This window comes from Simochromis diagramma, unplaced genomic scaffold (genome assembly GCF_900408965.1).
Source record: "Simochromis diagramma unplaced genomic scaffold, fSimDia1.1 OVJJ01000501.1, whole genome shotgun sequence".
NCBI lineage: Eukaryota > Metazoa > Chordata > Actinopteri > Cichliformes > Cichlidae > Simochromis > Simochromis diagramma.
Genome location: NW_024387320.1, coordinates 5,477,998 through 5,499,271, shown reverse-complemented (window position 1 = coordinate 5,499,271; position 21,274 = coordinate 5,477,998). Strand labels below are relative to the sequence as shown.

General features: G+C 39.6%; 1 protein-coding gene across 1 annotated transcript in view; it reads right to left on the bottom strand.

Annotated features, from left to right (window-relative positions):
• clybl (citrate lyase beta like) overlaps positions 1 to 10,294 on the bottom strand; it is a 77,438-nt gene extending 67,144 nt beyond the window's left edge. The window contains exon 1 of the mRNA XM_040005483.1: positions 10,197 to 10,294. Coding sequence (XP_039861417.1) covers positions 10,197 to 10,240 — 44 coding nt within the window. The 5' untranslated portion in view covers positions 10,241 to 10,294. The remainder of the gene's footprint in view (positions 1 to 10,196) is intronic.
• Between the last annotated feature and the right edge of the window lie 10,980 nt (positions 10,295 to 21,274).

Here is a 21,274-nt window from a genome sequence, read left to right as displayed (position 1 = left end):
TAGCCCTCTCAGAAAAAAACCAAAACATTGTCCTCATCTGACGTTCCATTGTTCTCCGGGTAATGAAGATGTTCCCATGATAAGCAAGAAAGTTTCTCCAGGCTTTCTCCCCATCTCCAACGACGTAGACTGGTAGTGACAGTTGTTTCCAGTTGCTACATATAAAAGGGCCCATCATAAAGCCTGGCTAGAGGAAACAGGATAAGCGCTTGAGCCAAGGCAGTAAAAAGCTCTCTGGGAACTTGAAAGCCACACAAATGAAGTCTGCGTCTGCCATCTGGAAACAATAAACAAACAAAACCCAGCAGCCAAACAAACACCACGAACGGCAGAGAGGGAGAGAGCGAGAGAGAGAAAGACACCAAGAGAGAAAAAGCGAGCCAAAAAGAGAGAGAAAGAGAAGTGAAATCTGGCTTTAAGAGTTTGAGAGTGTAAAAAGGGAAGGTATCAATGTTTAAATGTGTGCAGCATGCATCATTAGCAGACAGTGATAGGAAGACAGACACAGAGACAAGCCTTTGTATAAAATATCCTTTGATGCTGGGGAGATGGTCCTGCTGTTTGAACGTGTGTGGTACCACTGAAACCTGGTTCTAATGAAGTGTAGTGCTAACAGGAGGCTGCCTGTCTGCAACCAGTGCTGGTGCCAGGGATTTGATGAGAAGTTATAAAACCAAAATTTCCAAGTTTGAAATTCTGCAAAATACCAAAAACTCTTTGCTTCCCACCCAAATAAATCATATTTTTCTTTCCTTATTTTTTAAAATTCAGAAAGAAGAATAAGTTATCTACTCTTTTCACCCGAAGGCTTAGCTTTAAGTGTTGTTAAATTTTAAATTTTCTATGAATCATATAGAGTAGCACACCTTCTTGAGAATACACTCAGGAATACCAGAGTAAACTTCATTACATATGATAGAAAAAAAGGTTCAAACTCGACAAACTTATGATCAGATTAAAAAACGTGTGGTCAAAGCTCACCGTGATGCTACTAAACATATTTATACCAAAACTCAATAATTAGTTTGTGACGTAGAGCAAAATATCAGACATCTAAAGGTATTTGATGCCACAATGCTACATTCACACTTGATCGGGACACAGTTTTTTTGCAGACATGAATGTAAACTGCAACTTGACTGGTTGTTACGGGCATACAAAGCAGCTCTAGTTTGAACTCTTTTTGATAGTTTAATTTTAGCTTCACTGTTTCACCACTAATATCGCTTCTGGTTTTGATATTATTATTAGTACATATTATTTATAATATTTGTTTTCTTGGTAATCAGGTACTTTTTCATATGAGGAAAAGGGCCCCTGCCAGAATTTTATCTCGAGACATAGTTCTTAATGTTCCAAATCAGGTTTTCTGGGCAGTCACTTAGTGACAGTGTGTGACTATTTAATGAGGGAAATTCATGAGATAAAGCTTCACCTTCTAATAGAGTAAAACTCAGAAGCTTCTCTAAAAGACTTTCTCATAAGAAGACCCACTGTCAACACTGACACCGAGGGGTTAATCAAAGAACTGCAGCCATGTGGCCACAACACTGACCCTTACAGATACTTTCACATATAGGCATACATACACATAAGCTTCCTAGCGCAAAATGATACAGGGAACAGCGCTAACACATACACCACACACACTCAATCCCCCCCTGCTGTGCCCAGTTAGCAACACTTTGCTATAAAAGCAGGCCTCTTACTCATTAGTTTGCTGTGTATCAGACAGGAAATGCTGGGTAAATTACACCTCATCGCGCTGGAACTAGCCGACCATCACCATGGCAATGAGCCAACCTTGGTGCCGTGAGAAGACCTAAACACGATCGTGGCAGAGGAAGACGTGATGAGACAAGATATATCATTCCCTGTTAATAACCGCTCAGTCCCAGTGACACAAATCTACTCCTACAGGTTTCTGAGTTGTTAACTGAATCCAAATCTCTATGAATTTAACAGGCTTCCAAAAAACTCTGGCCTTTTGACAGAGGAGCTAACTCCAAACCTGGAAGTAATATCCTGCCCACACACAACTTTGACTGCTACCCAATTAATGGTACATGGGCTAAACAGCAAGAACCAAACAGAGTCTGTGTGAGAAACTGTCAGTCATCTGTACAATATATGCTTCGGTAGAGTTAAATCAGTTGTAAGTAGGTTAAAACGAGTCATGGCAATCAAAAGAGATTGAAATGACCTATAATTTGGCTTTTAATCAATCAAAAACATGCCGATCATGATTTACTGATACATTTAGTTTTTAACAGCTTCCACTATGCCACTAAAACCTATATAATGTATGCATTACATCCATTTTCAGCGGTTAGAACTAAAATACCTGTACGTTATACTTTCATCACAGCACTTGGATTGGCTCACATCTCTAAAAAGCAAAAACACAAGTTTCCCCACTTTTGTTTTCATTAATAACAGAATATTTCCCCAGCTTCTCATTCAATTCGACCACCACGCTCAAATTCTTAACCACATAAACCACCCGCTAGCCAAGTCCACCGCATGTCTCTAGAACAAAATTCTTTTGTTGCATTGTTCACACATTCCTCCCTGGTCGTGTTTATACAGATGCAATTCCATGTGCGCACCGAGGTCGTAAGAAGTCCTACTCTGGAGCCGAAGATGTGCTATTGATCAAAGGCTTAAGCGCTAGAGCAGAGATACTTGTTTTGATTAGATTTTTTTTCCCTCCCCCTCTGTAGATACAGGTTAACATATCCATCTGTTGGCCGTATGGATCCACCTTGGTCAGTTAAGGGACAAGTGTAGGCCTCTCTACTCTGCCAGCTCTTCTCTCTCATCCCTGTTTACTCAGCTGGTCCCCACGCCAGTCGTCAGAGCTTTGTTTTCACACAGCAACATGTGTTAATGCTCTGTAACAGATTTCAAAGGCGAGCTTAGCTGGGTCAACAACAGGTAATAGAGCAATTTATTGATTCTGAGGCTAAAGTGAAAAGCCCCTACTTGATAGTCACTTTTAAATATAGACACTAATGCTGTATCAGTATAGTTGGTATATTTAAGTCATATCCTGTATTTTGGGGGTGTTGCATAATTCAGCTTGATAAAACACCAGCTCAGCTGACATATAACATGAAAAGTAAAGAAAAAAAAAGGTTAGATTTAGAAAAAAAAAAACAGATAAAGAAAGGAAGGGTTTGATGTTACTTGCCCAACCTGCTCACTCAAGGTCCCCACGGTTGTTTTCTTGCTTGATTGGATTACGGCCACACACCTTAAGCTCAGCTTCCACCACCAATCAATGAGGAAATGAAGTGTCAACACTCTGGTGTTTATTTAACACTCATTTATTTTCCTACCGGAAGCCAAAGAAAGCTCAGCCACAGAGGACACCAGATGAGCAGAGGGATTTTCGTTAGCCATTTAGAATTATTGCATATAACTGTATACTTCTAAGAGCATTACAAACACGGCTTTCTGTGGCGTGCAACTGCTAATTGCTTTTTCAGTTAATAAAATGTTGGTTTTTATTTTATTTTCCTTAATTGCCTTGCATGAAAATTCCTGTGGCATTATATAGTTTTGAAATTAAATTAGCCAATTTAGTGTGAAATTACTAATGTATTCAGACTGAATAGCACTTTGCGCTACAATTAAGACATTATAATATTAGACATGTATATTCAAATTCTGCATGTTTCTAATCTCTTTTATAACTTGGAATACGAAGCTTTTAAACTCCTGGCTGTGCATCCATATGACCAAGCTAAAAGAACTGGTAATGGGAAGACAACAGGAAGTCTGTAATGCTTCCAGTCAGCATGAAGTGCCATCAAAATAAAATTCTGCACAGTAGCTGCTGCTTAAAACAACTGGGGCAATTGAAAATTCCCCTCACAATTTATGCCAAATGCCACTTTATAAACATTCTAGCACGACTGCCAAGTGTCTGCGCTGCTTTATGCCCTTTCTCTTAATTGAAAACGTTATAGGGGTGCATTACACTTAAGGATTTTATAAGCTGTGCTATAAAGCCCTAGCAGGCCCTGAGAGGGGAAACTGCCCATTAACTTATAAGGTCCAGGCCTTGGCTCTCTTAATTGACAACCTCTAGGCTACTTTCATCACTTGTCGACTTCATAGCAGCAATCAATGTTTCCTCCAGGATGCTGTTGCATCTTTGACACGAGGGTGTTTGTGACAAAGAGCAGTCTGCCGCCAATGCCAGGGCGAGGGCTCTAGGCTGTCCATAAAACAAGCACACACATTCCTCTCCTAGCTCCAGCCATCTGAGAGGGCTCCATTTAACCATTCAGGTACTGCTTCCCAGAGACACCAGTGCAAATTCACTATGAAACCTATTAAGAATGTGGACTTTTTAATATGCCTCTGCAGTTCATATCAGCACAGATGAGAAAAACAATTTCTAAATGATCCACTAAAACAGTTTCTCTTATCAAAGTGGTATTAAAAACATGACATGCTAAGCAAATATTAGGTAAGATTAGGAAAGAAACTATTTTCTTTCAAACGTTTTCATGCTATCCCCACAAGCGAAAGAAGACAGACACACACACCAGACTGGCGTGACAGTCACTTCACACTCTAATGTGGCAGGATCATCAGCTTTGTGCCTCTGGAAATTCATATGCCTTGAATTAGAGCCACATGTCACGATGTTGTTGACCTGAACAGACACATTAATAGAATATTAAACTCACTAAAAGTTCTTTGTGACAAACATGCAAACTGTTTGAAGTGTCTCATTATACCTCTTAAGAGACATGCATGACAATTTACAAATGTAGGAAAGCAATAAGCAGCTCTGACTGTTAACCACCTGTCAATGGATCTCGTGAACCATCTAACAAAAACACACTCAAGTGTAGCAGTAGTATCCCAGCAATATAATATTTGAATTCTATGAACTTATAAGTCATAAGCAAGAAAAAGGGTTAAAATCAAAAGAGCAGATTGGAAGGCAGCACCGGTCTTTTTTTGTTTGTTTGTTTTATGACAGTTTACATTTAAATTTGTTCATTCTTATGTTTTCCTACAGAAATGAACAAAAACTATTGCTCCCCTTTTTCTTTAGTGGGGATAAATGACAGCAAAATTGAATTAGCTACATTTTTAACACATCATAAACAAACATTTAAATCCATTACTATGACAGATCCGCAGTTCACTTGTTAGCTGAAAAATCTGACCGAGTATTAACAGCTACACATGGGTATCATGATACGTGGAGATGGAAATATTGCTTACATTTGTGTCTTGATTTTGGAATCATTATACCCCTCTTAACTATCCCATGACTATCTTATAACATTGCCCTTGTGTGCCATGTTTTACAGCAATATTGGCATGTTTTGCTGTGCTAGCTCGCAGGAGAGAGATTTTCAGTCAACTATTCTTCACCAAACTGCTCTCAAATGACTACACATACCTGGCAGTTTACACATCGACTTCATTTTCATTTATTTTGGCAGGAATTCCACACAGGAGTTCTCCTGTTTATATAGTCACATCTAATCTCAGTGTCACACACACTTTACATGTAATAAGATGCAAAATATTTAACACAAAATAGTCACATATACTGTTTGTTTATTTTGTTTTAAATAACTTAATAATTGTTATTTATGAAAATTACGACTATTCCTAGTCCATTTGCATTGGCCAAATATCAGTATCAGCTGATACTGGCCGATACTGGCATACAACTAATGAGATTTACCTATGTCAGTGGCCAGTGTTTATTAGTTGCTCCAGTTTTCCACTGGTTTAATGTTAAAAAAGAGAACAAAATGGGAAATAACAAAAACAAAATGCAAAAAAGAGCAAAAAAGAAAATGAAAAGATTGAAAAAAAAGAAAGAAAAAAAGACATTTATTGTTGCAGAGGATGAAGCCTAGTGACTTGGGACATCATCTTCTCTGTAGTACCACAAGCCTGACAGGTGCCACACAGGAAGAAGAGACTCCATTGTTATTATTATTTGGTAACAAACAACTGAGCTGAAAAAGCTATAGAATCAGAATCAGAATCAGAATGGGGTTTATTGCCAAATGTTGAGCAGGTTTACAACATTAGGAAATTGCTGCGGTGCTTCAGTGCAAACATGGTGTCATAAATAACACTTAAATAGACATGGAAAAAATAAAAGTAGGGATAAGAATTAAAAGTGCTACGTGGAAAGATATGTGCATGAGATATACATGAGATATATACATGAGAGTAAGAATTAAGAGTGCTACGTTGAAAGATATATACATGAGTGCAGGTGGTGATCAGTGCCAATATATGAGTGAATCTTGTATTATTTCCTAATTTAATGAATACCAATTACAAACCCATAAAGGCATACCCATTAGCTTAACTGGTTTTCGCCTCCTGTTAATTTGGCAATAATATCATGCTAGTAGACAATATTAAGAAGCGAAAAAGAAAAACATACCTGCCTAACAAGAGTACTGTCTCTGTAAGAATGTAAGTACACTAATGTGTTGTCAAACTTCTAGACAAATTCCAATCTTGATTTAGAATTTTATATGCTTTTATATGATGAAGCACTTTAAAAGTATTTAAGTTGCTAAATTACCGACTGAAAATTGTCATTCTTAAACACAAAGTCATTATTAAAGTAATTTTCAACAGATCGCTGGTCACCAAAAAGAAATTACCTTCTTTTATTCTACTATTTGTAGTCTGGACATTTCCTCTTCTCAAACATTTGGGTAAAGTTGGTTGTTGTCATTTCCTACTCTGTGCTGTGCCTGTTGTTCAGGTACACACACCTGCCACTTCATTAGGTACAGCTGTTCAACTACTTGTTAGTCAGTCAATCACATGGCAGCAACCAAAAACATTTTAGGCACTTAAACATGGTCAAGATGATGTGCTGAAGAGCAAATCAAGTACCAGAGTGAAGACGAAAGGTGATTTATGGTTGTTGGTGCCACATTTGCTTGCCTAGATATTAAAAAAAAAAAAAAAAAAAAAGCTGATGTACTGCAATTTTCACACCAATCCATGGGTTTCCAGAGAACGATCCAGAAAAGAGAAACCATCCAGTGAGTGGCAGTTCTCTGGGTGAAAATTCCTTGTTGATACCAGTGTAGAGATGCACTGATTTCAATTTATTTGACTAATTCCAATTTCTGATTTTTTGGTAAGTGTGACCTGGCAATACCGTTGCATATACAGTCAACTTAAAGAGATTATTAAACTTCACGATCTCTCCAAATGTATATCAAGTAAACAACTGATAATAAAGTGCTCTTCTACTGAAAAGACATACTGATAAAATGAGCTGCTGTACACCCACGTTTACATGACAGGTTTTACTTAGCAATCAACAGCAAGTTCCCCAGAATTATATAACAAAACAAATTTCAGGTACTTACATCATTTTCTAGTATGTTTATAGCTTCAGCAGATAAACGGACGTCAACCATTTCTTTTTTTCACTCATCTCCATAATTTTCCCATAACTCCTTTGATCGTTTGCTCTTATTGAGCCTGCTGCCTTCCAACATGCTCTGGTCTCTGGTTAGCTTTATCTTTAGCCACTTTTCCTGTGTTAGCTCCTTTAAAATGACCATATGTAAGAGTCTCATTAGGTTTGCTGTAAGGAACATTTTCAGTTTCCCCCTGCAGTTTACTTTAGTGAACTTTCACACTAAAAACGTAGCAAAGATTGTAAAAAACATTAGTTGATCTGGCGAGTCTCCATTTCTGCTGTGACATTCAGATGGTAGGGGGAGATTTTGGTGTAAACAACATGAAAGCATGGATCCATCTTGAATTGTATCAACGGTTCAGAATACTGATGGTCTAATAGTCTGGGGATATTTTCTTGGTACACTTTGGTACCAAATGAACATCATTAAAACACCACAGCCTACCCCGGTATAGTTGCTGGCTATGTCCATCCTTTTATGGCCACAGTGTACCCATCTTCTGAAGGGTGCTTCCAACAAGATATCACACATTGTGACAAAGGATGTAGTGGAATGGGAGACATGCATCACAGATGTGCAGGTGACAAATCTGCAGCAACTGCGTGATGCTGTGATGTCAATATGGACCAAAATCTCTGAAGACTGTTTCCAATACCTAGTTGAATATGCGTCACAAAGAACGAAGGTAGTTCTGATGGCAAAAAAAGTGTCCAAAGATAATAACAAAAGACTAACTGTAAAATGTAACAGGCACTTTATTCAATCAGGCGCAATTCCATAAATGTAGTTTTATGACTGTAATGACCAGTTTATGTGCACTGTATTGGTCTACCAGTATTCCAGATACTTATATCAATTCAGCACAAATTTTCCACATTTAGAGGTTAAATTAAAAGAAACACCTCCACTCAGCATCACCACAAAGTACCACACCTAAAAACCTGAGTTAACTGTTGAAGAAAGTCCAGTTTATTGCAGGGCTGGTATATTGTTCCATTGATTTGATTATATGTCGCAAAAGTCATTAGCATTTGCATTTATCACAGCAGCATAACTGGAAACTGGCAACTTCCTTGCAACTAGGAAGGGAGAAAAAAATCAGTGGTTGCACGATGACTGCACTGAATTTTTTGTAACATTTACTCACAAACTGCCCATTAATTGAACGTGAAACAGCATCAGCACACAAGCTGAGCACAACTCATCTGCAGGACACCTCTTTGGAAGAGGAGACTCAATTCAACTGGTTGCCAACTGCTTGTATTCTGGTTATATTCCTATAATCAAAGTAAGGCTGCTGAGCACTTAGAGTATGTCACTGATGTGAGTTCACCTAGAATTTTGCTTGTGTCAGTGAGCAGGTGAAGATTAGTACACTAGCCTCATTTGAGTATCATTAATAAGAATGGCTCTCCGAGGTTGCACAGAGCTCCTTTAACAGTGAGGATCATTTACTTTTCCTCCAATTATGATGTGGTTTTGGTTTGATTTTCATATGAATATGCATCTTTTATTCATCACTCAACCACAGCATATCAAAGAAGTCTGCAACAGTGTAAAATGATAGAGTATCCCATGTTATGCGTAAGTGCACAGCATTTGATATCCAGCATTTGAACTGGCTCCAGCATTTCTAAAGTGAGCACTGCAGGACGAATGCGTTTCTAAAGCCGGGCCTTTTATCCACTGTCTAAGGAGAAAGGAGGGAACGTTGTCATTATGGGACTGTGTTAAATGTCTATCAAACAGTGCACATTTAGAGCAAAGGTTGACCTGTCACCATCTTCTGCTGCCTATGGAGAAAATTGCGAGTCACCGTGAAGTCACAATTTATGACCGAAAGTACAGCAAAGAAAATGAAATGCAGCTACAGCAAAGCCCAGGTAGATATTTATAAAGTTGCCAAAGGAAGGCAACTTTTCCCCAGGTTATTTTCAAGGAGCAGAATGCACCCTGTGATCTAATCTTGTAAATGTGAGTGACAAACACTAGACACAAACATAAGAAATGTCTGTCTCTGAAAAACAAAAACATAAAAAAAGAGGTGTGGTGATATATTTGGATTTTGATGGGAATTCATCCAAAGATGATCACTAGAGAGAACAGCAGTAAAATAACTTTTTCTTTAAAAGTTACGGGAAAGAAAAGGGGCAATAGTGGAGTGGAGGACGACTACCGCAATGCAAGAAAATAACTGTCAAACTTTTATGTTATTATATTTTCTTTGCAAAGTCGCATTAAAGTTGCATTAAAAAAAGCAAATGTCCCTCACAAAAGCCAAACCTGCATAGCACACGGTCTGTGTTTAATGTTTTACTTAGTTATCAAATTACACACTACCTCTTGGCCCCAGTAACATTTTTACTTCGTTTCCCACCTCACATTAGATGTGCTGTAAAACTGTGACCCTGGGCAGAATGAGTCACACATTCTTACACTACATTACTAAAGTCGTTCAACAAATAACAACCACGTTGCTACAATAAAAATAAACAAAAACTGTGTATTCCGTTATTTTGGAAAACGCAAGGCTGTAAAAACATGTTGCTACAAACACAGCTGCTTCTCCACCGCCTACAAAACAAGTGACATTTGACCAGCAGCTGCTAGCTGCACGCTATGTGCAGGAAAACCTATTCATAAAAATTAGCGCCTAAATATTTACAGTGTGTTTTGTTTTTTTCCTCCTCAGCCGACAGGTCAAATCATCATTTTCAATCGAGATAAACTGAAAATAAATTGACTTACTGTGGGACAAGTTGTTTCACAGCTCTAGTAATGTGCGCCGCCATGTTTTCCGATGACGCTACAAGAGCAAGCGGCGATTGGCTTCACTAGCGGCGCGTGTGTGCAGCTTGAATCATGTGATTGGCCACAGCCTGGAAAGGGGCGTATCTGGAGTGCTGTTAGCACATGGGGTGGTAAACAGAGAGTAACTGGCTGAGACTGCTGTCGAGGATAAAGTGCAGCGGATGAAATGTGTTTCCAGTCCAACAGTTGTGATAAAGTAGCAGAAATAAAGAGTAATTCAACAAAATAAGAGCAGCTGCTTAAAAACTAAAGTCAAAGTTTCTGTGGATTACACATCATCTCAGAGTACTGTCTCTCTGAACTGGTCCTCACATGAACTGTCTGCTCTTTGAAGGCACAGACTGCCCGGAGCTTCAAATGGAAGGAAATGGGGGAAACAAAGTGAAAGTGAGATTTGAGCACAAGGCACGTCACCCCAGGAGTTGTCTCTCGCAGCAGTGGTGAATTACTACAGCTACCATCAGCCAGGTCCAAGTGTGGTGCACAAATGACACATAGTATTTGCCATGATTAAGTCAGCAGGAGATTTGCTCCAAATGTCAGCATTCAGAGGACAGCCTTTGGGCTGTGTTTGAATTTAAATGTGAATGTGCTGCTGGATTTATTGTAGGGTTTACTTCATGAGGGCTATAGAGCCAAATGTATCTGTTAGCTTAACTTGAGAAAAAGTCGAGAAAACGTCTCAAGTTCATGATTTGTTTATTTATTTTTTTATCTTGCTTTTTGAAATGTAAGAAATGAAAGAAATAAATCTATCCACTACAGATCATACCAAACAAAATATTTTATTTTCTCCTCATAATAAGATAAGATAATTGCCCCAGTTTTACATAAAGTAGAAAGTCTAAGTTAAAGTACTTTTTACTTAATGTATTTTTTATTCTGCATTATTTCTTCATTTTTTTTACATTTTGAATTTCTTTTTTTATTATTAAATATACAGTACACTACACCCTTGACACGGGGTTAAAGTATAGACACTGCATCACCTTCAAGACTAAAAAGCCAAAAACGCCAGGGACAACTGAAGGAATGGATTGCCATTATTTACTTTATCTTTGTCATAGACTAATAATACATGGAAAACATGACAAAAAAAAGTAGTTTGGTTCCTCTTTGTCACTTGAAAAATCTGAAATCTTTTTTAGATAGGCTAACTTACATTTTTAAAAACATGCAACTAAACAAAGAAAGGTCATTTCTACATGTGATAAAACTGCGATGGAGTTGGAAAATTCCATCCATGGGTTACTTGGAAACTACTTCTTTCCCTCCCCCTTCTGTTCATCGAACACAATTGTTGTCTACTAATCCAGTTTTGATAGCATTTGGCACACTTTCTTTGGATCACAGCAAGATGCTCAACTTCCATTCTGGTCTCCCCTAGGAACCTCTGAGCCCAAGAAAGCAGCCGACAACAGGTCGCGCCAGAGCAGGAGGGTTCTCCGTGTCCTCATGAAGCACAGAAAATTATTTTTTGATTCAAGTCACCCTTTTCCACATGCACGCACACACACACACACACACACACACACACACACACACACACACACACACACATGCACAAGCTCATCAGTCTGGTATTAATTCCAGATATATGCAGAATATGTGTTTATTCTTGTCAATCTGTTATGTTGTTGAATGTTGCAATCACCTAATGACCCCCCTGTAAGGCAACAGAATATAAAATATTATGTCAAAGGAGAAAGCTTTTTGCCTTTGTCCCACTCTGTACCCCCCTACCCCCCATCCAAATGGACAATGCATCACTAGGCCTTGATGCCTCAGAAGTCTGGGTTCATTAAAATCTTGAACGAGTGCCAAAGCTGTAGTCATAGATAAAAGGAATATGAAAGGATAACAAAATTTATGGATGGCAAGTCACCACCTCACCCTGGCATTTATAATAAACAAATGGTTTCTGTTTCCAATTTAAATTTCTCATTATACTGTGACTTTTGGAAAATGTGTTTTGATTTACCAACATTTTATCTGAAAAACTGTATAATTGATTAGATTTACATGGCTCTGATTTTAATGCTGATCGCCTGCCTTCCCCCAGTAGCACCCTCCCCTCCCCAAGCCCAACACTCACCCAAAAAAAAAAGAAAGATCTGAACAGCTCCTGAGGCACATTAACATCATATAAAACAAACCTACATATCAAACAGTTTTTTTCTGATAAAATAATTGGTTTAAACCAGCATAGAATCCAATTCATCCCTTTGAAAGAAACCTCTGCGAGTGCACCAGAAAGAGAAAATGGTGAGATAGACTTCACAGCCCAAGTGAGATGGACATCAATGCGGTGTGCCAGCAATGGCTATATTAACCCATGGCTAAATCCCATCACACAAATGTCAGTGTATCCGTTATGAAACCATGACATTTAGATCCAAGGTCTCCATTGTGGTTTTAGAGGGAGCTGATGTTTGTCCATTCTTTGCATCCATCAAACCCGCACACAGCCTCACAGCCAACTGTACTCTAAGCATAGAAAGGTTAAAGATCATAAAGGTTTACATATCCAGTGTTACTGCAAACTGTTTTTAATACAGCAAGTTTTTGTTTTGTTTTGATGATGTAGGGAAGAAATGATCAAGGTAGTCTGTGCCAAGATTTTCATTATTATTAATGTCACGATTTGGCTAAGAGACGATTTATTGTAATTATATAAAACAAAATATAAATAAGATATATATTATTTTTCTTTTGAAATGATTCATTTTGTTTGCAGCATTACCAGTGATCTGTAAAACATATACTTCAATTATATATATTTTTTTCTGAAAGAAGACGCTGCACAAAATTTTGAAACTATAATATTTATTGAGTAAAAAAAATCTGAATATCGGTCAATTTGTTGAAATTCTTCTAATATTTAGCCATATTTGCTACTAATTTAACCTAGATAAAATCTCCTAAAATCACTTCTAGCATTACAACACACCAGGGCTGGCCTGGTCTGACACATCACGACCACTCATGAGTCGTTTGTAATGAGGAGCAAAAACCATATTCAGGATGTGGACAATGTGTCATGAAGCTCTCATGTTACAAGGGAAACACCTATAAGCCACTTGGCTGAGAATCATGAGATGTTTAATTGTTGCCTCCTTACATTAGCTTGAATCTCCCCCCTGAGGCATCAGTTTGGAGGTCAGGTTCTGGAGTGGTGTGTGGAAGAAGGGGGCGATACTGGTGGTGTTGGTGGTGGTGGTGATGATACGGGGGAATAAAATCCCTTTATTATCAGATCTCTCTTACACTCTCTTTCTCTCTCTTCTACCAACGGCAGTCCAGATCAGGAATTACAAATGATATCATGACAATTTTCCATGCTCTTCAAACCAGTGATGTTTTACCGACTCATTTGCTATGATACCTTGTTACGGATCCAGCTGTGAATCAGGGACGTGTCATGGGGCTAGAAGCCCACCTCCCGCTGAGCCTGGCCAATGACCTGGAAGGCAATAGGGGATGCCAGTGCCTGCAGCATGTGCTGCACTGACAAAGCAGCAGGGCACCGTCAAAAACCCTCTCATACAAACTTTGCAGATCACTCCGTTTTTAACAGATGAGTAAGCACTGGTGCTGGCTTTTTTTTCTCCGCACTAACACAAGGTTTATGGATTTCCCTTCACAAGTGTGTGGCTCTGGTTGACACTGAGCAAAACCCTTGCCCAGAAGGGAAATAGTGTAGTGGTGGATCTTGCGTAGAGGGGTGCAGATAGCATGTGGCAGGGTCACTGCGCAGGTTAAGCAACAATTCATTTGAGTGCCCATAAAGGAAGTGGAGTGTGGTTGGAAACGACCAGCACACCAGTCAAAGAGGCCATGCAATTCAGATTAAACTTTGGCCTTTTAACTGAAATCATTAAAAAAAAAAAAAAACAACCCTCAACTCATACACACGATCAAGGGTTTTAAAATCTTTCCTATTTAATCCTCAAAACCAGATCGGTTATTTAACCTTAGAGAGATTTCCTGTAAAGCAATCCCTTGGAATATGGTGTAATCCCAGGAGACAAAGTAGCAACTTAAACCAGTCATTAATTTTTGTATGCATCAACAGGAATTCAATGAGGTTAAGGTTGTTTGGGTTTCCAGATGAGAGCCCTCACGCAATCCTAGGCCCTGATGACTTCTGCATTACAAAAATGATGCTGCCAGGACTGATGGAGCTGAGAGTGTCAGGAGGCATTAGTCTTCACAGCCCAGAGCTGGTGGACAAAACCAGAGTGTGCCCCCTGACCCAATCCACCACCAAGTTACTGACCCAGCAATCATGAGAGGAATAAGGAGAGAGGGAAGGAACAGTAAAGGAAACGATTTAAGCATAAACCAATGTGAGATTAATACACTGAAAAAACTCAGGAACAAGAAAGGGAAAGACATATACTGACCCCCGGACTTTACCACATGCTAGCCAAATCATAGGAAATGGTCTTAAGGGCTTTTTTTCCCGTTCGGTTCACTCTGATTCTGCCTCTTTCACTTCATTTAACTGAATTAATGAGCAGGTTCAGCCAGACTTCAGAATATTAACTTCTTGGGTATTTTGTTGAGGGATTGAGCAATTATGCGAATAATTTCACAATAAGTAAACATGTTTGGGCCTGCTTCAGTTACACTTTCCCACATTCCCACTTAATGACTGGTTTTGACACCTCAGGCCTTAAATATGATAGAAACCACTCAGTTCAGAAAAGAGCTTCAAGGCTCCTAGTATGCTTTCAAGTGGGGAAAAAAGTTAAATAGATACAAATTATTTGGATGGCGAACAAAAAATGAACATCACAGCACTCTTAATTCTTGAAATTTAAGAACTGCTTGTAGGTTTATGAAAGAGTGTTCCAGCGGTACTTGCCTCAGTACACTGACACTGAGCAAACACAGTGGGATGGTGGCCTCGAAACACGACACCAGTTGACTGAGAAACACATACATCAGAGAGGACCTAAAGCTGTGTACACATGGTTCACCTCAGGACAGACCACCTTACAAAGCAAAGTCAGTGCTGGACTCACCCTGTGCACTCTGTCAAATGCGCTCTGTCAAATGTACAGTAGACAGTAGGCTCCCATAGCATGCTGCCCACTGTTTTATGTATGATGTAGTATTTTGGCCTGCAAAAGCACTTTAAACTGCATTGCTTTTATTTAACAGTAAAACCCACTGGCAAAAAAAATATGCATGCTTATTTCCATATGTTGTACATCCCATCCGATTTATGAAATGATATGAGTCCATTCATTATTCATATTGGTAGTGGAGTTATTACCATTTTCCCATCAGGCTTGCCACTGACACCATATTATTATGAAATCACAGTTCGCCCAAGGCGTTGCTGCTGCTGTGTAAAGTGGTCACAACTGACTACTTAGCATGGGCATGCAGAACACTGGAGACAAGCACTAAATGCCATACAAGTGACCCGTGAATTTTTAATACAAGCAAAGCGGCGACAGTAAGATAAGTGACAAGAAAGAAAAATGACTGTGGAAGTTAGTGAAGCTTAAAACTCTGGCTCGAAACACCAAAACAGCCACGGCACTTTCAGCAATTACACCAATCTCAATGTAGTCCAGACTGTACTGTAGCCACGCCGGGAGTGAATGTGGTATCAGCAGGTTCCATTTGTAGATGTCCCACTTTTATAAAGCAAAATTCTTTTAAAATGAATAAAAATTTCATGCAACAGCAGACTTTGTTGTAAGGTAATTTGTCACAGGCTTATCAAGGCCTATTCATCACTGATCTAGTAATTACCAGAATGAGCTACAGGATAGCCCCCCTGCTCCCCATTTGCCCCCCACCCCCCTCGCAGCGATGGTCAGCCTGTAAAACTAGGATGTGTTGGCACCTTTATGATATAAATACTCACACACCCTGGGCATAGGAAAGCTGTCAACAGTACATTTGTTTTCCATTTTTCACCACCCAAAGCACTTCAATCTGAGGAGAAAAAAAAAAGCAGACAAGGCGTTAAAAATGCACTGCAACACTAACTATTTTGCCCTTTGGTAAATTTCGGTGCTTAAACAGATGGGGCTCAAACTGGTTCCTTTTTACTTAGTGTAGCAGGCTTGTCTGAATTTCCATGCAACAAGTTCTCACCTCTGCACATGCTTGGTTACAGCTGGCATACTGAGATTAGTGCTACACACACACATACACACATGCAGAGCATTCACACTTTAGTGAATATGTGCTGAAATGCACACACGACCACAACAGCTGCGATTGCCGCTCTCTCTCAGTGATCGTTCATCATTGGACTTCTTGTTTATTGAAAAACACGAGTGCATGTCAAGTGAACGTAAAGACAAGAGATGTCAAAACCCTCACGACTTGACCCACGCATGGACATAAGCTGTTATAAACACCCCCCCCCCCCCCCCCACATACACACACACCCCACACTAAGCCCATCCACCCACACCATAAATAGATCAAAGCACATCTGTTTCTGTGTCCAGCAGCCACACATCTATAATTGCAGATTGGCCGTAATGGCTTAGAGCGACCCATCAGATGCTAAGCAGTTTGGACAAAGGGGATACTAAAGCATATGAGGATAGGGTGACCATCAGCAATCGCCGGCCAGAGAATTCTCTGAAGCCACAGTGGCGGCTGTCTGGTCTGCAGTGGACTGAAATAGATAGCACAGCTTCAGCCCTGGGATAGAGGTCCTGAGGGCCAGCACTGACCACACAGCTGGGATTGCGAAGAAGGGGTTGACCAGTGGTCAGAGTCAGAGATGCCGTTTGGATCACGGTTAGGTCTGGGTAATGAGTTGAGGAGTTAAAGAAATGCCTGAGCAGGAGATTATTGGTAAAAATTGAACTAGTTTGCCAGACCTAGAGTTCTGTTTTAGGCAAAAGAGAAAAGGCCAGAACAGTTAAAGGTTTTAAATTAGGTGTGGGACAGTCCGAGCTGGTCTTGGTTGAATGGAGTAAGCAGTGAGTGACGAGCGAAGCCTCAAGTTGGCCACTTGTCACAGTGTGAGGCTGATTCGGCCTAATGAGCATAGTGCTGTCACCACACATCTGCCTTTCATTCACTTGTAGAATCTGGCAGACTCAAAACCTGCTGGAGTCACTGCTAGATGCTGGAACTTGAGACACTGTTACTTCACTGGTTGCCAGATTGCAAAAAATAAATAAAATAAAAAACCCTCACAAACTAACCAACTTGTGCTTTTACCAAATAATCTGATAGCTGATATAAAATAACAAAACACACATATTTGAATCATTCCTTGTCTTCCAGGAAGAGTGAGAAAGTATAACCAGAACGGTTACTTCTTACAGAGGCAATAAAAAGTTTCAATGACTAAACAAAAACAGTTTGTTTTAACTGAAACATATTTTTTTTTAATAATCAAAAAATCATTTTAGCTCATGCTAGCAGTTTTCTATTTTATATACACACCTAATCAAGCCTAATCTCATGACTTTCTTGCATGTCACAATTGTAAGATGGGTAAATAATGATTTAAATAATGTTCCAAAGCCATCTTGCAATTATTTAGAATAACAAGTGCCACATTCTATAAATCTCTTTTGCATGATCTAATAATTAAATGTTACAGTAATAGAATTAGTGTGGTGTTTAGTGGGTATTAGTGGTTCTGTTGATCAGAAGAGAAACACAGAGATACTATGCCCTTTAAGGTGATAATGATGATTAGGTCGTGGTGTCTCTGATCTGCAGACGACAGCAGTCATCTCATCTGTCCTGCCTCTGAAGGCGTGTCTGTAGACAGAGCAGCTACTCAAAAAATTCCTCATGGGCATCCTCCTGGAAAATAGCACAAAGGTTTACTAAACATCATTGTGGCGGTGGCACCAATTATTGTTAATATACATCAAATAGCCTCGGCTGAGTCCAAGGAACAGACTGATCACTCCAATGACGGCAACTGTCAGTCTCCTCCCCAATGAAGAGAGCTGTTGAAATAATTAGTCCATGCTTTGTGAATAAAACAATAATACAACAGCCGAGATGACATCCAAAATATGCACATCGCCTCAGATGACCCGAAAACTGGCCGTGGCGTGGACAGCGGAACAAGGCCACATCTTTAAACGCAATCAGAGTCACCGGCTGCAGATGAATGCATGCTTTGTTTAAGCTTGGTATACAAATATTGATGGAAGACCAGTGACAAGGAATTCCATAAACACAAAGCTTTTGGAATAGCTCGTAATATCATTGATATTATTGTCTACCTTCACGTTTTTGCATTTTCATGTTTGCATACTGTTTTTACTGCTTCATAAAATTGTGTGTGTTTCTTTTATCTGCTGTTTGCATTTTATTCTTTATTCTTTTTTCTTTTCTTTTTTAAACAGAGTTTCACTAACTACTACATCCTCTTTAAAATGTATACACTTCTTTGCAAAAAACAAATCATCAGAAAATACACCTGCAGCAGTCCAGGTAATATGAAAACACATAGAAGAACATATAAGTCAGAGTTTAGAGTGCTTAAGTATTGTTTCATTGCTGAGCCTGAAGATGGTGCTGCTCAGCTGCGCGCTTCCTGTTGTAATGGTTACGAAAATGAAAACCCCTGCAAACCGCACTAACTTCAAACCTTGTGTTAACCGAGCTCAGATCCTTTTTCCGGTAACGGATCTGTTCTGGTTAAACAGAAAATCACTGAATACCTTTGCCCTCTAGTGCTAGTTTCTGCGCAGCTGGGGTGGTGGGTGGTTCGACATGACATGAGGTTCTATAATTCTATAAATATAATGGGGGGGGTTCACAGAAAACTTTGTCATGTTATGAGGAAGTATTTAACATGTTATTACTGCAAACGCTGATATTCATGGTGGTTTAGCGCACCGCCAATGTAACAAGATTTCACACTGAATATTCCAGCTTAATGTAGCTTTGCAGATAAATGTGTGTATAATATTGTCATTTATTCACAGTGTGATTAGTGTATATTGTTAAGTGGCATTAGAAAGCAAAATAGCATGTACAAAAACACGCTTTCTTACTTATTTCTTTTCGTTTTAAAACCACGTGCACATTTTGCAACCTAAAAACTATGCCGGTTTTTTAAACTTTGTTCAAACTTTTAAGTTAGTTAGATGGGCCGTTTTGTTGGTGCTTTGTTGCAACTCTTGTGAGTTTGTATTGATTTTTATATATTCATACACGTAAAGAGTCTGGCATACAGTTCATATACAGTAAGTTCAAAGCATGTCCACTGCTGTGAAACGATGACACGCAATGGTGTGGTGCGTGTTAAAAACAGGCTGTGATCCCCTACGTTAAGACAGGCCCAGAATGAAATGTGAGAGAAATCGTGGCCTGCTAATCACAGACACCCGTGACAGCTTCTAACGGCTGCTTTTCGCACATACGCTCTCATTCAGTCTCGTTACTCTCCCATAGTAACAAGAGTCGTGTAGCACCCTCGCCTCTCCGAAGCGAGCGGAGTTAAATTGTTTCCAGAAAAACAACAAAGGACTCATCAGTGATAAAGGTGACAAATATGAACCAAAGTGTGAAAGGAAAGTCTTCACGCGAGCATGGTGGCAAAGGGGACAAGGCCTGAGTAGGGCAGGCGGCGATTGATGCGACTGATGAGACCAGACACGAGCCACATGAGGCCCACTGACAGCGCAGGAGTCCCCTGCGGTATGTCCACCAGACTGCTTATGCACGCACGCACACACTCACACAAATGCACGCATTCACACAAGCACGCAATTTTAACACTACCACAGTGATCCCGTGCAAACGCAAATAATGCAGACATAACAGTTTTAATAAAAAAAGAAGTTTTAAAATGATTAAAGCTTTTGCTTATTGCTAACTTATGAGTTAGTTTATCCTTCGGATTTGTAATGTTCGCCCACCCTCTAGTGGTTTTATATTATATTGCAATTATCCCAAAATTAGCACTGCACATAAGAACAGATTTTTCTTTTCTTTTTTCTTTCTTTTTTTGACATTTCTGTGTTAAAGTAAAAAAAACCTGCTGTTTCTTCCAGTCATTATTTCTTCTATTTGGCTGCCAAACAAATAAACAGCAGCACAGTGAAGTTAATAAAGTACACTTTGTGTGTCTTGTGTGAGTGGGGCAAGTTTCACACGCAATTCATTTTGGCAGCAAAAAACATCCCAAATTTGGTTGGGCATCATTTGTGGAACCACGCTGACTATCCTACACATGTTGTGGACACCAGAAGTCATTCCCAGTTTGGCTCACCAACACACCCCTGGTTCCCCTCCACCGTGAGGGTGCCTTTAAAACGATATGCCTTCTGGGGTGTTCTTTTATGGACTGGAGTTGCACCATTGAGTATTGTGTAATTCTCTTCAAATCACTTTGTTCCCCTCTCTCCTCAACCCCCTCCTTTTTTTTAGCCCACCCCTGACTTAACAACCAGAAAAAGGTCACATTTTTGAGAAGTGACTTCCATGCATGTTCCATGCTGGGTCGTCACTTTCGATTTCCTAAGACCTTTCATGTCACACACCCATCAACCCAGAGAACTGCAAGCACGCTACTACAAACTACCATGTGCAACTTTTTATGCTGCTGCTGCCACTGGTGTTTTCTTCACTTATTTTATTTCAGGTATTTGTCAGAACACAAAATATCATTCAAATGCACAATGTGCTGTGTATTATGTTTCTCTTGTACACCCAGGTTTTAAATCTCTCTGTGGGTACTGCTGAAGCCCATTTTGGGGCTTTAGTAGAGACCCTGCATGGGTAGGATTGGTGATAATCTTCTCCCTTCGTGTCTTCCTGAGCTTCTGCAGAATTTAACACTGAGATACCCTCAGGACACCTAGTGAGGGCTTAACGAATGACTGTCTTTTCCTTTTCCAGCACATCTTTCAGATGGTATGAGATGTTTAACTCAGGGCACAATATCATTAATGGAGCATGAAATTTAGGCCTGAAGTGCAGCAGGCTCCTAACCTGCAGGTGACACTGTCTGCATGAAGCTTTTATTGTGACTTAAGTGAGCTGTATTATAA